Source organism: Sinocyclocheilus grahami, unplaced genomic scaffold, assembly GCF_001515645.1.
Source record: "Sinocyclocheilus grahami isolate Dianchi unplaced genomic scaffold, SAMN03320097.WGS_v1.1 scaffold126.1, whole genome shotgun sequence".
NCBI lineage: Eukaryota > Metazoa > Chordata > Actinopteri > Cypriniformes > Cyprinidae > Sinocyclocheilus > Sinocyclocheilus grahami.
Window position 1 is genome coordinate 2,986,715 of NW_015505305.1, and position 14,802 is coordinate 3,001,516.

At 36.6% G+C, this 14,802-nt stretch overlaps 1 protein-coding gene across 1 annotated transcript; it reads left to right on the forward strand.

Moving 5' to 3' along the window:
- Positions 1-6,482: 6,482 nt before the first annotated feature.
- On the forward strand, positions 6,483-12,747 carry LOC107590303 (uncharacterized). Its single transcript, XM_016279011.1, has 7 exons — positions 6,483-6,507; positions 6,961-7,311; positions 7,452-7,610; positions 7,687-7,736; positions 7,831-7,846; positions 12,373-12,575; positions 12,718-12,747. Exons 1-7 carry the CDS (start codon positions 6,483-6,485, stop codon positions 12,745-12,747), a joined length of 834 nt encoding a protein of 277 aa, XP_016134497.1.
- Positions 12,748-14,802: the final 2,055 nt, after the last annotated feature.

Consider the following 14,802-nt stretch of genomic DNA (forward strand, 5'->3'; position numbering starts at 1 on the left):
CCAGTGAGTGGCTAGAACCGTGTGCTCAAAAGCCAGCGAAGTGGAAACCTCCACACACTATACTCTTGGGAACTGCGAATCTGCTTTCAGAATCCCAGCATCGGATGGAAATAGACCGGCATTTCAAATGTACACTGACTAACTTACTTACTGGTATTTGTAGCTGGGTGGTATGTGCTTTAGAGGGATAGAAATGGCCATTTGGGATGCTATGACCAGTCACTGACCCCTGTTCACACACACAGTGTCTGGGAGTCTTTGAAAATATGTTGTCCATTAGGAACAGCTGTACTTATCAGTTAGTCCTCTGTTTGTCAATGTCACCGCACAGTGAGAAGTTCCTTGTGTTCATCAGTCAGGACGAGTGTACACCATTAACTGTCCCGTTCTCCTCTGGCCTCATCGATATCTCCTGCTGTAACAGAAACCTCTCACTGAGAGCTTGTTCTTTTCTGAGTGGACGTACGTGCCCAGGTCAGTCAGGAGTGTATATGTTGATATTGATGCCCCAAAAAAGTCAAATCCAAAACCAACAAACATTTTCAGCAAACATGTTCATATTTATAACTGGAGATATGGCATTTGTTTACCCATACAAAAATGCTGGGTTGGGTACCATGATAGTATCCAATGGTAATACTATGATCAGTGTTGGGGGTAACGCATTACAAGTAACGCGAGTTACGTAATCAGATTACTTTTTTCAAGTAACTAGTAAAGTAGTTATTCTAGTCTCTAAATTTGAGACTAGAATATGGTTATGGTCCAGACTGTAAACCAGAGCCCTCCAATATTCACCCCAGTTATGCAGGTCGAATAAGAGCTCTCAGTTCATCCACAAACACTCACTCTCTGCTTCTGATGAACATCACTGACACTGATCTCATGCTCTACTGCTGCATTGACTATAGGATTCAGCAAACTCACTGCACAAAGCTGGACAATGAAGGTCGTTTTTTCATATTCTTCTATTAAATTCATTCCTAATTTATTTTTTAATTTAAATGCCATTTAATTGTTATTTTTGAGCTAAAACAAGAGGAAAAATGTTACACTATCTTTATTTTGCTTCATATGAATCAACACTAATGCTAAAGTAGAAATCTATTTTTCTGTGTTGTTGTTGTGTGTAGAGGTGAGTACTGAAGATGATCAATTATTATGGCAGGGATTGTAGGTAGGGGGAGTGAATGTACAGCATTCTCTTACACTTTCAAAACCACGACTGAGGTGCCATTGAGCAAGGCATTGAACCCCCAACTGCTCCCTGGGCGCCACAGCAAAAAAAAGGTGTGTGTCTCTCTGGGTGTGTGTCCACTACTCACTGCTGTGTGTGTGCACTTGGATGGGATAAATACACAAATTCCAAGTATGGGACACCATACTTGGCCACACGACATCACTTTTTTCACGTCACTGCTCTGTGGAGACTTCAGTACAGCAAGATTTCATCTCTTCAGCATCTGCTACAGACCAAAACGAAAGCACAGTTATCCACAATATTTAGCAAAGTTACATCAGATAGAATACTGTACAAACAGTTAGAAGCACTTTACCTGTGTATATATAGTCCAGATCACAGATGTAATGACCACAAAAGCCAAACTCCTCATGAGGATCCTTTGTGTCTCCATTTTCACAGCCGACCTCCAACTTTCACTTTATTTATCTGAGAGAATATACTCAAGGTTCTTGCTAGTCCACCTTAAGCAGTAATGACCAGAAAAGGAAAGAGGAAATTGCATGGGCTACAAATCTGGATATCTGCATAGTTTAGTTTGGAAGTATACTCAGTAAACCCATCTGTTTACTGACAATCATTAGCTGTAAAATTATTGATCACACTTTATATTATGTGGCCTGAACTACTATGTTCTAACATTAATCACCTACAAGACCATGAATTTATGTGTAACTACATGTTGTTCTGGAAAATTAACACATTTACTGCCAATAAATCTGAGGTATGGTAGTTTAGAGGTTATGATTAACGGTTAGAGTTTTGGGGTAAGGGTTGGGTTATATTAGGAGTAAAGTTAGCAGTGTAACACTGTTTAAATTAAACAATTAGTAATAATAATTAAATAAAATCCTAAAACTCTCTTTTAGGAATACCTAGTTGACATTTTTGTAACCTCACTGTAATTTAGGACATTTTATTTATAGTTAGCTAGAAATTTTGGGCTGCACACAAACAGTCTGTATGGACATCAGAGGACTAATGACCAAATCAGTGCTAATGACTAAAATTATGTCACGGATGGCAAAGTACGCTTTGCGAGTTACGTAATCAGATTACTTTTTTCAAGTAACTAGTAAAGTAACGCATTACTTTTTAATTTACAAGAGAATATCTGAGTTATCTGAGATACATTTATGGAAGCAAAGCAAAGTATTACCATATTTTTGGACCCGTACCAAGGCAATATAATGTATTTTTGACTTGGTTTCTTGGTTATATTGCTTTTTTTCTTTTCTTTTATTGTACATGTGCTATTGACCATAGTTTTTGAATATGAATCAAGGTAATGCCATGTTTTTTGGGGATATTTACCATGTTAATACTGTGTGTTTTGGTTATGTATCAAGATAACGCCATGTTTTTAATGTATATATCAGAACTGTTACCCAGTCTTGATGCCTTTGGAGGGAGAAATATCAGAACAACACCAGGTGATGCTGAATTTATGTATGTGTCAGATGTTTGTGGCACTGCTACAGTGAGGTGATGGAGTCAAACATTTCCACTGGCTCAGATGGACTGAGCAGTGTTTAAGCCAGGCAGGCAGCAGATGGAGGGTTTACACATGTTGAAAAATGAATTTTCTGACCAGGAAAAAAGAACACTGAGCTCCGTCTCCAGGGACAGGTCCAAAATATCCATGTGGTACAGAGTAAATGGGCTGTTGATGTTCCTTAAATGCTCAACACTGTGCACTCAACATGGATTAGGATCTTTGGTGCACGCACATGAACTAGAGCAATGAAATTGAAAGATTATATTGGATTTGAGGATGTAATAATCCATAAGTGATGGTTTGTAATTCTACAGTGCTAAGAAAAACAACCCTCTATTTCACCACATAGATTAATGACACAACAAGGACATTTTATTTATTTATTAAATTCCTGGCTTATGGCCACTGTTGTGTAATTAGCTATCTCAATTATTCTTCAAGGCACGAGAGGCAGACATGAATGGTATAAAAATTCAGGAGACGAGACTTACTCAAGCCAGAAGAAATAGTTATCGTTCTGTTTTTGGAACATATTTTTTAAGCTGCTGATCTAAGGAAGAAAAGCAATGGAGGACAGCAAGATGCTCACAAGGAGCCTCCACTTTTCTCTCTCAGTTTAGGAAAATGCTTGTCTATGACCTTATACTCTGTTCTCTGTCTCCCTCTTTTGGCCCTCACAGGAGTAATATATAACGTAAACTTATTACTGTACATATCCGCATGTCAGTTTACTCAGCGCCCCTGCTGGAATTGTTAAACACAAGTTGTGTCATCAAAACCAGTGTCCTGTATGAAAGTCCTGCTACAACACGTGCAGTATTGTGACAGCTACTGTTGAGCTAGATGCCACATTTGACATTTTAGCTTAAAATATTACAGTTCTGACATCTACAGTTCATAATAAATACAGATTCAAAAAATACAGTTCATAATTAAATTAGTATGTAAATAACTGATCAAGTTTGCACAGTTTAAATTCTATTGTATTGTTTTATTTAGCTTTTAATAAATCAGAATTTGATAACATAGGTAACGTGAAGCAATGAACTTTTTGCTGAACTCTGCTGAGCACCGCCTCAACGAAACACTTCCTCTAGACAGCAGTAGCAGGGCAGCCACAGCATCCCCTGGCCCTAGTATCCATTTGAGATGGAAAAAGAAACATCAAGAAAAAACAATGATCAACGTTTTAATATGTAAGTATGCTGTATAGGGATACAATTTGTTATGGTAAGAAGTTATTTCTACTTGATCTAACCTGAGTTTTGTTAATGTACACTCTTAAAAATAAAGGTGCTTCAAAAGGTTCTTCAAGCGATGCCATAGAAGAACCATTTTTGGTTCCACAAAGAACCATTCAGTCAAAGGTTCTTTAAAGAACCATCTCTTTCTTACCTTTTTATAATCTGAAGAACCTTCTTTCGCCACAAAGAACATTTTGTCAAACAGAAAGGTTCTTCAGATGTTGAAGGTTCTTTATGGAACCATTTAGACAAAAAGGTTATTCTATGGCATCGTGAAGCACCTTTATTTTTAAGAGTGTAATCTAGTCAGGCTGATTCAGTCAAATTAAATAATATTTTTAATTTGAATGTTACCACATGAAGTGCATTGTTTACAGTGTATATTTTATGATATTAATATTATAATAGATTAGAGTAGATGGTCATGTTCAAATATATGCATCGTTTGCAAATTTACGTTGCAATGTTTTTTTGTTGTATTACTTTGTTTAGGTTTCACTGTTGTATTGATGATTCTCATTGAAGGAGCCTCAGTTAAAGTTCATCCAGGAGGAAACACAACACTTCCCTGTAGCATTAAAGATGATCAAGAGATTACCTGGATCATTACAAACGGAAACCAAACATTTGTTAGAATTCTGAGACTAGAATATGGTTATGGTCCAGACTCTAAACCAATAAGCCCTCCGATATTCACCCCAGTTATGCAGGTCGAATAAGAGCTCTCAGTTCATCCACAAACACTCACTCTCTGCTTCTGATGAACATCACTGACACTGATCTCATGCTCTACTGCTGCATTGACTATAGGATTCAGCAAACTCACTGCACAAAGCTGGACAATGGTCGTTTTGTCATATTCTTCTATTAAATTCATTCCTAATTAATTTTTTTATTTAAATGCCATTTAATTGTTATTTTTGAGCTAAAACAAGAGGAAAAATGTTACACTATCTTTATTTTGCTTCATATGAATCAACACTAATGCTAAAGTAGAAATCTATTTTTCTGTGTTGTTGTTGTGTGTAGAAGTGAGTACTGAAGATGATCAATTATTATGGCAGGGATTGTAGGTGGGGGGAGTGAATGTACAGCGTTCTCTTACACTTTCAAAACCACGACTGAGGTGCCATTGAGCAAGGCATTGAACCCCCAACTGCTCCCTGGGCGCCACAGCAAAAAAAAGATGTGTGTCTCTCTGGGTGTGTGTCCACTACTCACTGCTGTGTGTGTGCACTTGGATGGGATAAATACACAAATTCCAAGTATGGGACACCATACTTGGCCACATGACATCACTTTTTTCACATCACTGCTCTGTGGAGACTTCAGTACAGCAAGATTTCATCTCTTCAGCATCTGCTACAGACCAAAACGAAAGCACAGTTATCCACAATATTTGTGTTATATATAAAGTTACATCAGATAGAATACTGTACAAACAGTTAGAAGCACTTTACCTGTGAATATATAGTCCAGATCACAGATGTAATGACCACAAAAGCCAAACTCCTCATGAGGATCCTTTGTGTCTCCATTTTCACAGCCGACCTCCAACTTTCACTTTATTTATCTGAGAGTACCTGTGTATATATAGTCCAGATCACAGATGTAATGACCACAAAAGCCAAACTCCTCATGAGGATCCTTTGTGTCTCCATTTTCACAGCCGACCTCCAACTTTCACTTTATTTATCTGAGAGAATATACTCAAGGTTCTTGCTAGTCCACCTTAAGCAGTAATGACCAGAAAAGGAAAGAGGAAATTGCATGGGCTACAAATCTGGATATCTGCATAGTTTAGTTTGGAAGTATACTCAGTAAACCCATCTGTTTACTGACAATCATTAGCTGTAAAATTATTGATCACACTTTATATTATGTGGCCTGAACTACTATGTTCTAACATTAATCACCTACAAGACCATGAATTTATGTGTAACTACATGTTGTTCTGGAAAATTAACACATTTACTGCCAATAAATCTGAGGTATGGTAGTTTAGAGGTTATGATTAACGGTTAGAGTTTTGGGGTAAGGGTTGGGTTATATTAGGAGTAAAGTTAGCAGTGTAACACTGTTTAAATTAAACAATTAGTAATAATAATTAAATAAAATCCTAAAACTCTCTTTTAGGAATACCTAGTTGACATTTTTGTAACCTCACTGTAATTTAGGACATTTTATTTATAGTTAGCTAGAAATTTTGGGCTGCACACAAACAGTCTGTATGGACATCAGAGGACTAATGACCAAATCAGTGCTAATGACTAAAATTATGTCACGGATGGCAAAGTACGCTTTGGGTTTTAGTCTGATCAAATGTTCAAAATGGTTTAAAGAAACTGGATTCTTTAATTGAATTGTTTTAAATATGATTAAAGACTGGACACGGTTTCGATGGTTGTTCTATTCCTCTGAAAATTTCAAGCAGAGAAAACGAAGCAGTTAAGTGAAACATCCTGACCAGCGTTCACATAGCTAAAGGAACATCTAGGAAATGAACACATTCAGTAATGTCATGGGTATAAAAGTCTATGAGATTAGACTGTGTACAGATATTTTACATTATAGCATCCACACATGGACTATGTATTCTTTAAGAAGGGATTTGTGCCTTTGACTCATCCTTACAGCAGTTGACAAAAATCACAAACTGTGATGTAAATGGCAACAAACCCCAAAGAGAGAGAGCGAGAGAGAGAGAGAGAGAGAGAGAGAGAGAATGATTCTGAAACAGTTTATATGTGAGTATGTCAAGTTATCAAATGCTCTAATTTCAGTGATGCTATAGATATTGTTTGATGAATAACTTGTGATTTTACTTGTTTGTAAATAAATTTCGATAAAAATTTCTGCTACATGATTAAATGCCAATGCCACCAAGATCCAGATTGTCAAATGATCACTGCCAAGTAAGTTTTTCTTGGATTCATATTTTCCATATAAATCAAACAATTGTATTGTTTCATCTTCAGGTTTCAGTGTCTTAATTATTGCCACTGAAGGATCATCAGTGAAAGTTCATCCAGGAGGAAACACAACACTTCCCTGCAGCATTAAAAATGATAAAGAGATTACCTGGATCATTACAAATGGAAACCAAACATTTGTCAGAATTCTGAGACTAGAATATGGTTATGGTCCAGAATCTAAACCAGAGCCCTCCAATATTCACCCCAGTTATGCAGGTCGAATAAGAGCTCTCAGTTCATCCACAAACACTCACTCTCTGCTTCTGATGAACATCACTGACACTGATCTCATGCTCTACTGCTGCACTGAATGCATGTTAGAGCAAACTCACTGCACAAAACTGGACTATGAAGGTAGGTTTTGTTTTCATTTTCTTCTATTAAATACATTCCTAATTAATTTTTTTATTTAATTGTCATTTAATTGTTATTTTTGACCTAAAACTAATACTAAAGTAGAAATCTGTATTGTTCTGTGTTGTTGTTGTGTGTAGAAGTGAGCACTGAAGATGTCGATCAGGCTACAGATACTAGCAGTAATGATCCAGTGATCATCAGTGTCATCCCGTGGCTGCCTGTCGTCTGCTTGCTTCTGCTACTCTTACTGGTGTCAAGTGTCTATGTGTGTTGGAGAGGAACAGGACTGTGGAAAGGTGGATTTTACTAGAGCATTTCTACCAAGATTTTGTTTAATAATATGTTTTGGTATAATTCCTTTCTTATTTAAAGGTTGTGGAAGAACTAATAACCTGAACCAGGACTGGATTCATATTGTTCAGGTCAGAATCTCTCATTAAATATAGTTTGTTTGTTAGTAGTTTGTAATTACCGCATAAAACTATCACATTCTCTCTTTTTTTTCTGGATTTCCAGGGTAAAATGGGACAAAGTGATTGGACACTGGCTGAAGTTTTGTATACACCAATACCTTAATTCATTATTACAAAATTCTTTTATACACTTAACTTTATCTTTTGTCTTTAATACAATTTGTAAGCGTCAGTGTCTCTGTGGTAATCAGAAGTATTTTTTATGACCCCTTTTTTTCAGATGTGCTTATATTAGATTGTTGTGAATTGAGTTTTGAACACATAAAGGGTTTCTCCACCCCAAAATGAAAATTTTGTCATTAATCACTTACCCCATGTCGTTCCAAACCCATAAAAGCTTTGTTCATCTTCGGAACACAATTTAAGATATTTTGGATGAAAACCGGGAGGCTAAGTTGAGACTGTCCCATTGACTGCCTAGTAAATTACACTGTCGAGGCCCAGAAAAGTATGAAAGACATCATCAAAATAGTCCATCTGCCATCAGTGGTTCAACCGTAATGTTATGAAGCGACGAGAATACCTTTTGTATGCGAAGAAAACAAAAAGAACGACTTTATTCAACAATTAATCTCCTCTGTGTCTTTCCGCATCAACGTAGTGCCATTTTGGAGAATATGCGCTGAACGCAAGCAGCGCACGCTATTCTGTGAAGAGCAGAAGAGTTTACGCAGTTAAGGTAAGTGATTAATGACAACATTTTCATTTTGGGGTGGAGTAACCCTTTAACTGTTTGTCAATGCTGTATGACATTTTCTGAAACTTAAAATGTCTAACTTGTGCAAATGAATAATGACAATACTTACAATGGCCTGTATGTTGTATTTTGTTGTGATTATACAGCATGAAAAAGCTCCTCTCTCACAACAGCCTTTTAACAGTGTTGTTTCCTGTTTGTGATTGAAATGTAGCTCTTGAGCCAGCAGTTAAAAAAAGCAAGACATCTCACACACATTGAACAGAGACATTCTTCTAATAAAGTGATACAAGCAGAACTGAAATAAAGAATTAAGAAGCTTTTTTGGATGAATTTTCTTGTAGGGATCTGAAGCAATGAATTTGGTGAACATGTCCTAAACGTTTTATGTTAGACATATATTCTGTTCAGTGGCTGTTAACCACATCCTGTTTTTCACTGCTACCAGTCATGATGATTATTTATAACCACATATAGCACTTTAGCACAATGAGCCACTAATAGGTGAAATGTGCTGTGGTATCTGACCAGAGCAGGTCCAGAGAGACTAATAATTTCAGAGAACAATGGATGGAAATATGGTCACACCACTCAGAATGTAAATGAGGTTTATATCTGCTTGGTAGTCTTTGATACATTGTTAAATGATATTTCTTTAAAAGGGCATTACAGTTATGGCCAAAAGTTTTGGCAGTGACATAAATTTTGTGTTTTGCAAAAGTTTGCAGCTTAAGCTGTTGTGGTGTTCATTCACATTGTTTCTAGATTATTGTGTAGAGTGATCAGGTGCTTTTTAAATAATTGTTAAAAGCTTCATTGGCCAAAAAATGAACTTTTCACAAAAAACAAATTTCACTACTTTTTGATCCTGACACAAAATGACCAACTAACATTAATTGACTAATCATATCAGCAGCACATGTGAAAGTGTGAATGAGTACTAGTCAGGTAAAATCACTGTCATACTAATTAGATTGTAAGAGCAGACTGATTGCTATAAAATGAGGGAAGAAGCGCTTCCAATAATTGTGTTCTTGTTAGCAATGGTTACCTCCAAAGAAACACATGCAGTCATCATCGCTTCACATCAAAATGGCCTCACATGCAAGGAAATTGCTACAAAGAATATTGCACCTGAAAGAACCATTTACAGGATCATAACTTCAAGGAGAGAGGTTCGACTGCAGTGAAGAAGTCTTCAGGACGTCCCAGAGTGTCCAGCAAGCACCAGGACCATCTCCTCCTGAGGAGTCAGCTGCGGGATCGTGGCAGCAGGTTGGTGTGAGAGCATCTGCACGCACAGTGAGGCCAAAACTTTTGGACAACGACCTGGTGTCAAGAAGGGCAGCAAAGAAGCCACTTTTCTCCAAGAAAAAGTCAAGGACAGACCGAAATTCTGCAGGAAGTACAAGGATTGGACAGCAGAAGACTGGTGCAAAGTTATTTTCTCTGATGAAGCTCCCTTCCGACTGTTTGGGACATCTGGAAAATTGATTGTTCGGAGAAGAAAAGGTGAACGCTACCATGAGTCCTGTGTTGTGCCAACAGTGAAGCATCCTGAGACCACCCATGTGTGGGGTTGCTTTTCAAGGGAGGGAGTGGGCACTCTCATAATTCTGCCCAAAAGCACTGCCATGGATAAAGAATGGTATCAAAACGTCCTGCAAGAGCGACTTCTTTTAACGATCCATGAGCAATTTGGTGATGATCTGTGCATTTTCCAGCATGATGGAGCACCATGTCACAAAGCAAGAGTGATAAAGTGGCTCGAATATCATTACATTTAAATTTTGGATCCGTGGCCAGGCAACTCCAAGGATCTCAATCCCTAGAGAACCTGTGGTCAGTCCTCAAAAGACGAGTGGACAAGCAGAAGCCCACAAATTGTGATCAACTCTGAGAACTAAGGCAAAAATCGCCATCAATCAGGAGTTGGCCCAGAAGCTAATATCCAGCATGCTAGAGCATATTGCAGAGGTTATGAAGCAAAAGAGTCACTGTAAATACTGACTCATATTTTTTGCCAATAAAAGCCTTTAAAACTTATATGCTTATCATAAAATAGCATCATATGACCCCTTTAAATAGTCAATAAAGTGGAACTTAACTGCATGGGCTGCATCCTTTCCATTGTGGCCACATTTATTTTTATAGATGATCTCTCTGTTTCATCATCTGGCTTTCCGTGTAGATTAGATTGGGAGTGATCTTCTCATTTGTGATAGTAGGTGTAAATCTCAAATTAAATGTCAAAATGGGCTAAATTAATAAATGTAAATGTAGATGTGGGAATCTCTGTTTGATAGGGAAATATTCTTGCATGATATTTAATTTCTAACCTGGCTGTCAGTCATTTAACTGATATACATTCAGTGTGTGCTTAAAACTATTTATTTTTAATATGCCAATAGGACCATTCAACTTATCAATAGAGTGATTTTTATTCAGTAATTCAAATATATTATATCTTGTTGTCAAATGTAGCAACATAGGAAGGAAGAGCTGACTGAAATGGTTTGTTGGGTAGTTTTGCTAGACTTTCACAATGCTGTCACACTTACTGTAGCTGCTCCATACTATCAGATTCTTCTGAAATGCCTTTTCAGTTTGTCATAATGACAGCATCCTTTACTGACAGATTGGAACACATCCACTACTGGAAGGACCTTTTCAAAAATTCATGAATAAATATATTAAAATTAATGTAAAAATCTACCCAGATTTTAGCCTTTAATTTGTGCACGTAACATAAATTATCTATGGAATGTGTGGTGGCTCTTCCTTCGACGAAGCTTCCCTTTCATGGGAACTTCGAACTGCGTCCTCTAGGGGTCGCTAGCATGTTTTTGGCTGTTTTATTTTTTACAAACCACCTGATGGCGCTGTTTTCATATCTGTAAATAGCAGTGGGGAACCGTCAGGGCCCTCAGAGGGGGCCTAAACTGTTGTAAAAACAATATTTACAATTTTTAAATATTTGTTTTAAATGACAAACTTTTAAATATTATTTTTAATAAAACGTCATAATTTCCATAATTGCAATTCATACTTTTAAAATCATCATCTTAATAAAATAAATACAATTTCTGTGGAAAAAAATTATTAATTAATTATCAATTATAACTATGTTAGTCAGCTAACTATGGCTAGTCAAAAAAAGAATGTCTAATTTCTTTAAAAATTCACCAGAATCTAAAAAAAGCAAATCTGAAAAAGAATCTGAGTCTGATAACAGAAGAACTGTTGATGATGGTCTCACTCCCAGCAGCACAGATCAGAAAATGAGCGGGATATCCATGTTAACAGCAGCGGGACTGTCCCAATACCTGAGCCTGGGCCCTCTGATAATCTCAGTACCACCGCAACAAAATCAGGAGGGGTAGGAACATTAACACAGCGCTGTCAACCACATAATTAAGATTTTCCAAGCAAAAGTTTTGGAGATGAAACATTTTCCTGTTCTTTTCAGTCACAGTGGTTTGATAAGTAGAGGTGGCTATAGATGTAAAGATGGACTGCGTGTTTTGCTTCGCATGCTGCCAAGCTGTAGAGCAAAAACATATCGTATCCGAGCAAGGGCAGACAGATAGGCTTTTTGTGGAAAGCCACATCAAAATTTACTTTGCATGAAAAAATTGATATTTACAAAGACATTGTCAGAGTACTTGCTGGATTAAAGCTTATGACAGGCTTATGCCCAACGTGATGGTGCATGTGAACTAAAATGATTCAGGGCTGTTGTTTATCATGTGTTGTTTATTATACTGACTACACTCGAAACTTTGAAGGAGGTCAAAGGATTAAGAGGAGATACAAGAGTCAAAATACATGGACTTCACAAGCAAGCACTAAAAGGCAAATCTCTCTTCAGTCTTCTTTGCTGTTAAGCACTATTTGAGCCATGTGAGGCAGTGGCAAAGAGCCTGCAGTGTAAAAAGACGAACGCTCTTGGAGCCACAGTGTGTGTGAATCTTCTGATGGAGAGACTAAAGGCCTTGAGAGTTGACAGCACAGTGGCAGAAAAGATCAACCAAGTGAAAGACTGTGCTGCAAAGAATGGAATGAAAATGCCTAAATATGATGAGTCCAGAGTAATTAGGACTCCCGCTTGCTATCGCTATTCAATTGCTCAAAATGCATGCAATTTAGTTTTTTTAAGTAGAAAGGAAAAGAGTTACATAATGTACCTTTAACGTTAGTTAATCATGGCTCTATGATTACATTTCTTCTTAGGAGCACTTTCTGGTCAATGACAGAAAGTAACCCTCCCATTTATATTTCACTCCTTAAACTGATTTCCAGGGGCAATTTTTAAAATCTTCGTAAGGCCATTTTTTATTAAATGTATGTGTCATCTTTTATGTCAAATTCTTAATTTATATTTATAAACTTTTCCAGTTTTTTTAATTAAAAAATTAATTCAAGTATAATAATAAAGACAATCAGGAAGAATGAATTGCAAATCAAATTAAATCAGTGTCAACAAAATACATATTTGCACTACAAAATTAAAATAAAACTGCCAGTAGGTGGTGACAAGTTGCCTTTGCCACAGAATCATTCCTTCAATCAATCTGTTCAAATGGCTGATTCATGAAGCAATTGATAGAATAATTGATGATTCAGGAATGAAGCAAGTGACTGTCTTAAAGGAAGAGTTCTCTGTTAATTTACTCACCCTCAGACCATCACAGATGTAGGTGACTTTTTTTTCTTGAGTGGAACAGTAAAGAAGAATTTTAGCTGAAACCGTGGGTCTTGGTGATTTATAAATTGCAAGTCAGCAGCTGCCCGTTTCTGAGAACAGCAAAAAGCATATCAAGGAACACAAAATTAATACCTGTGGCTCCTTATGATATAGTAAAGTCTTATGAAGTGAAATGATTGGTCTGTGCATGAAACTGAGCATTATTTACAACATTATTACCATGTAATCCACAGCCTATGACCATGGTTCCAGCTAAAATCGTCTTAATATTCTACTGAAGAAAGAAGGCACCTACATCTTGGATGGTCTGAGAGTTCAGGGACTGAGTAATTTTTTTTCTGTGAAACAAAAGTTAAATGTGTCCAGAAAAGTTATCATAGTTTTAGTTACAATTACATACATTATAAACAAAGAATGAAAAATGTAATTTGTACCAAGGGGTGTTTACCCCCACAGGTGGGGTAAAATGGCCCCAGTCTGACAAAGCAAATTTTTTATACATTTACACCAAATAATTATAATCAATATAATCAATAATTATGAATTACTAAATTATAATAGCCTATTTGAAAAATATTGTTAGCTGATGCTAACTGGCTAGCTAACTAGCTACCTGCTGCTAACGTGAGGTAATTTTTAAATATAAAGTCCAAACTTTTTAAAGTGAAGTGACATGTGGCCAAGTATGGTGACCCATACTAGGAATTAGTGCTCTGCATTTAACCCATCCAAAGTGCACACACACAGTAGTGAACACACACACACCGTGAACACACACCCGGAGCAGTGGGCACACACACACCGTGAACACACACCCGGAGCAGTGGGCAGCCATTTATCTAAAGGTAAAAAAAAATCCTATATCTGTTAGTAAGATTCACAAGATCTACAAGTCATTACTTTTACAAATAATGGCATTAGCATTTCAAAAATATTTTGAACCGAAAATGTGAATGTTTTTCTATTAATCTATTAGTCTGCATTTATATTGCTTAATTCCCATGTTTGACGTATCATATTTTTGTCCCGTCCATTGCTGTGGTCATCAGAATGTCAATCACTGCAAATTTGAGAGTGATTCCGGCATTTATACGTGAATCATTTCTAAACCTTTGCAGCATATATGTTGGCATCTGTCCTCTTAGCAGCAGGAAAAAACAAATATTCAAATTTGTATTTGTTTTTGTTTTTGAACGTCTTGGGGGGGGGGGGGATGTTATTTGTTATTATGGTTAATGTTTATTTGTTTATATGTTTATTTGTTTATGAATCCCATAAAATGTATTATTTGTTTAGTTGTACTCTGGGGTTGACACTCTATGTGGCTGATAAATTGCATTATGACCTACTCTGTGCATTTATTAGGTGATATTCGTCACTAGATGGAGACTTACAATTAATGTAACACAATATAGTTAGTAGGCAGAGGAATATTTCACCCAATATTATTTATTTCCATTCAGTTACAGGTGGATTAAATCTTTGATGCCTCAAAAAGAACAACATTATAAAGTAACATTATATTATTATTATAAGAGAGATAGTCATACGGATTGGGAATTATATGAATTTCCACTTTTTTGTGTGAACTATTTCTTTAATGATTCAGC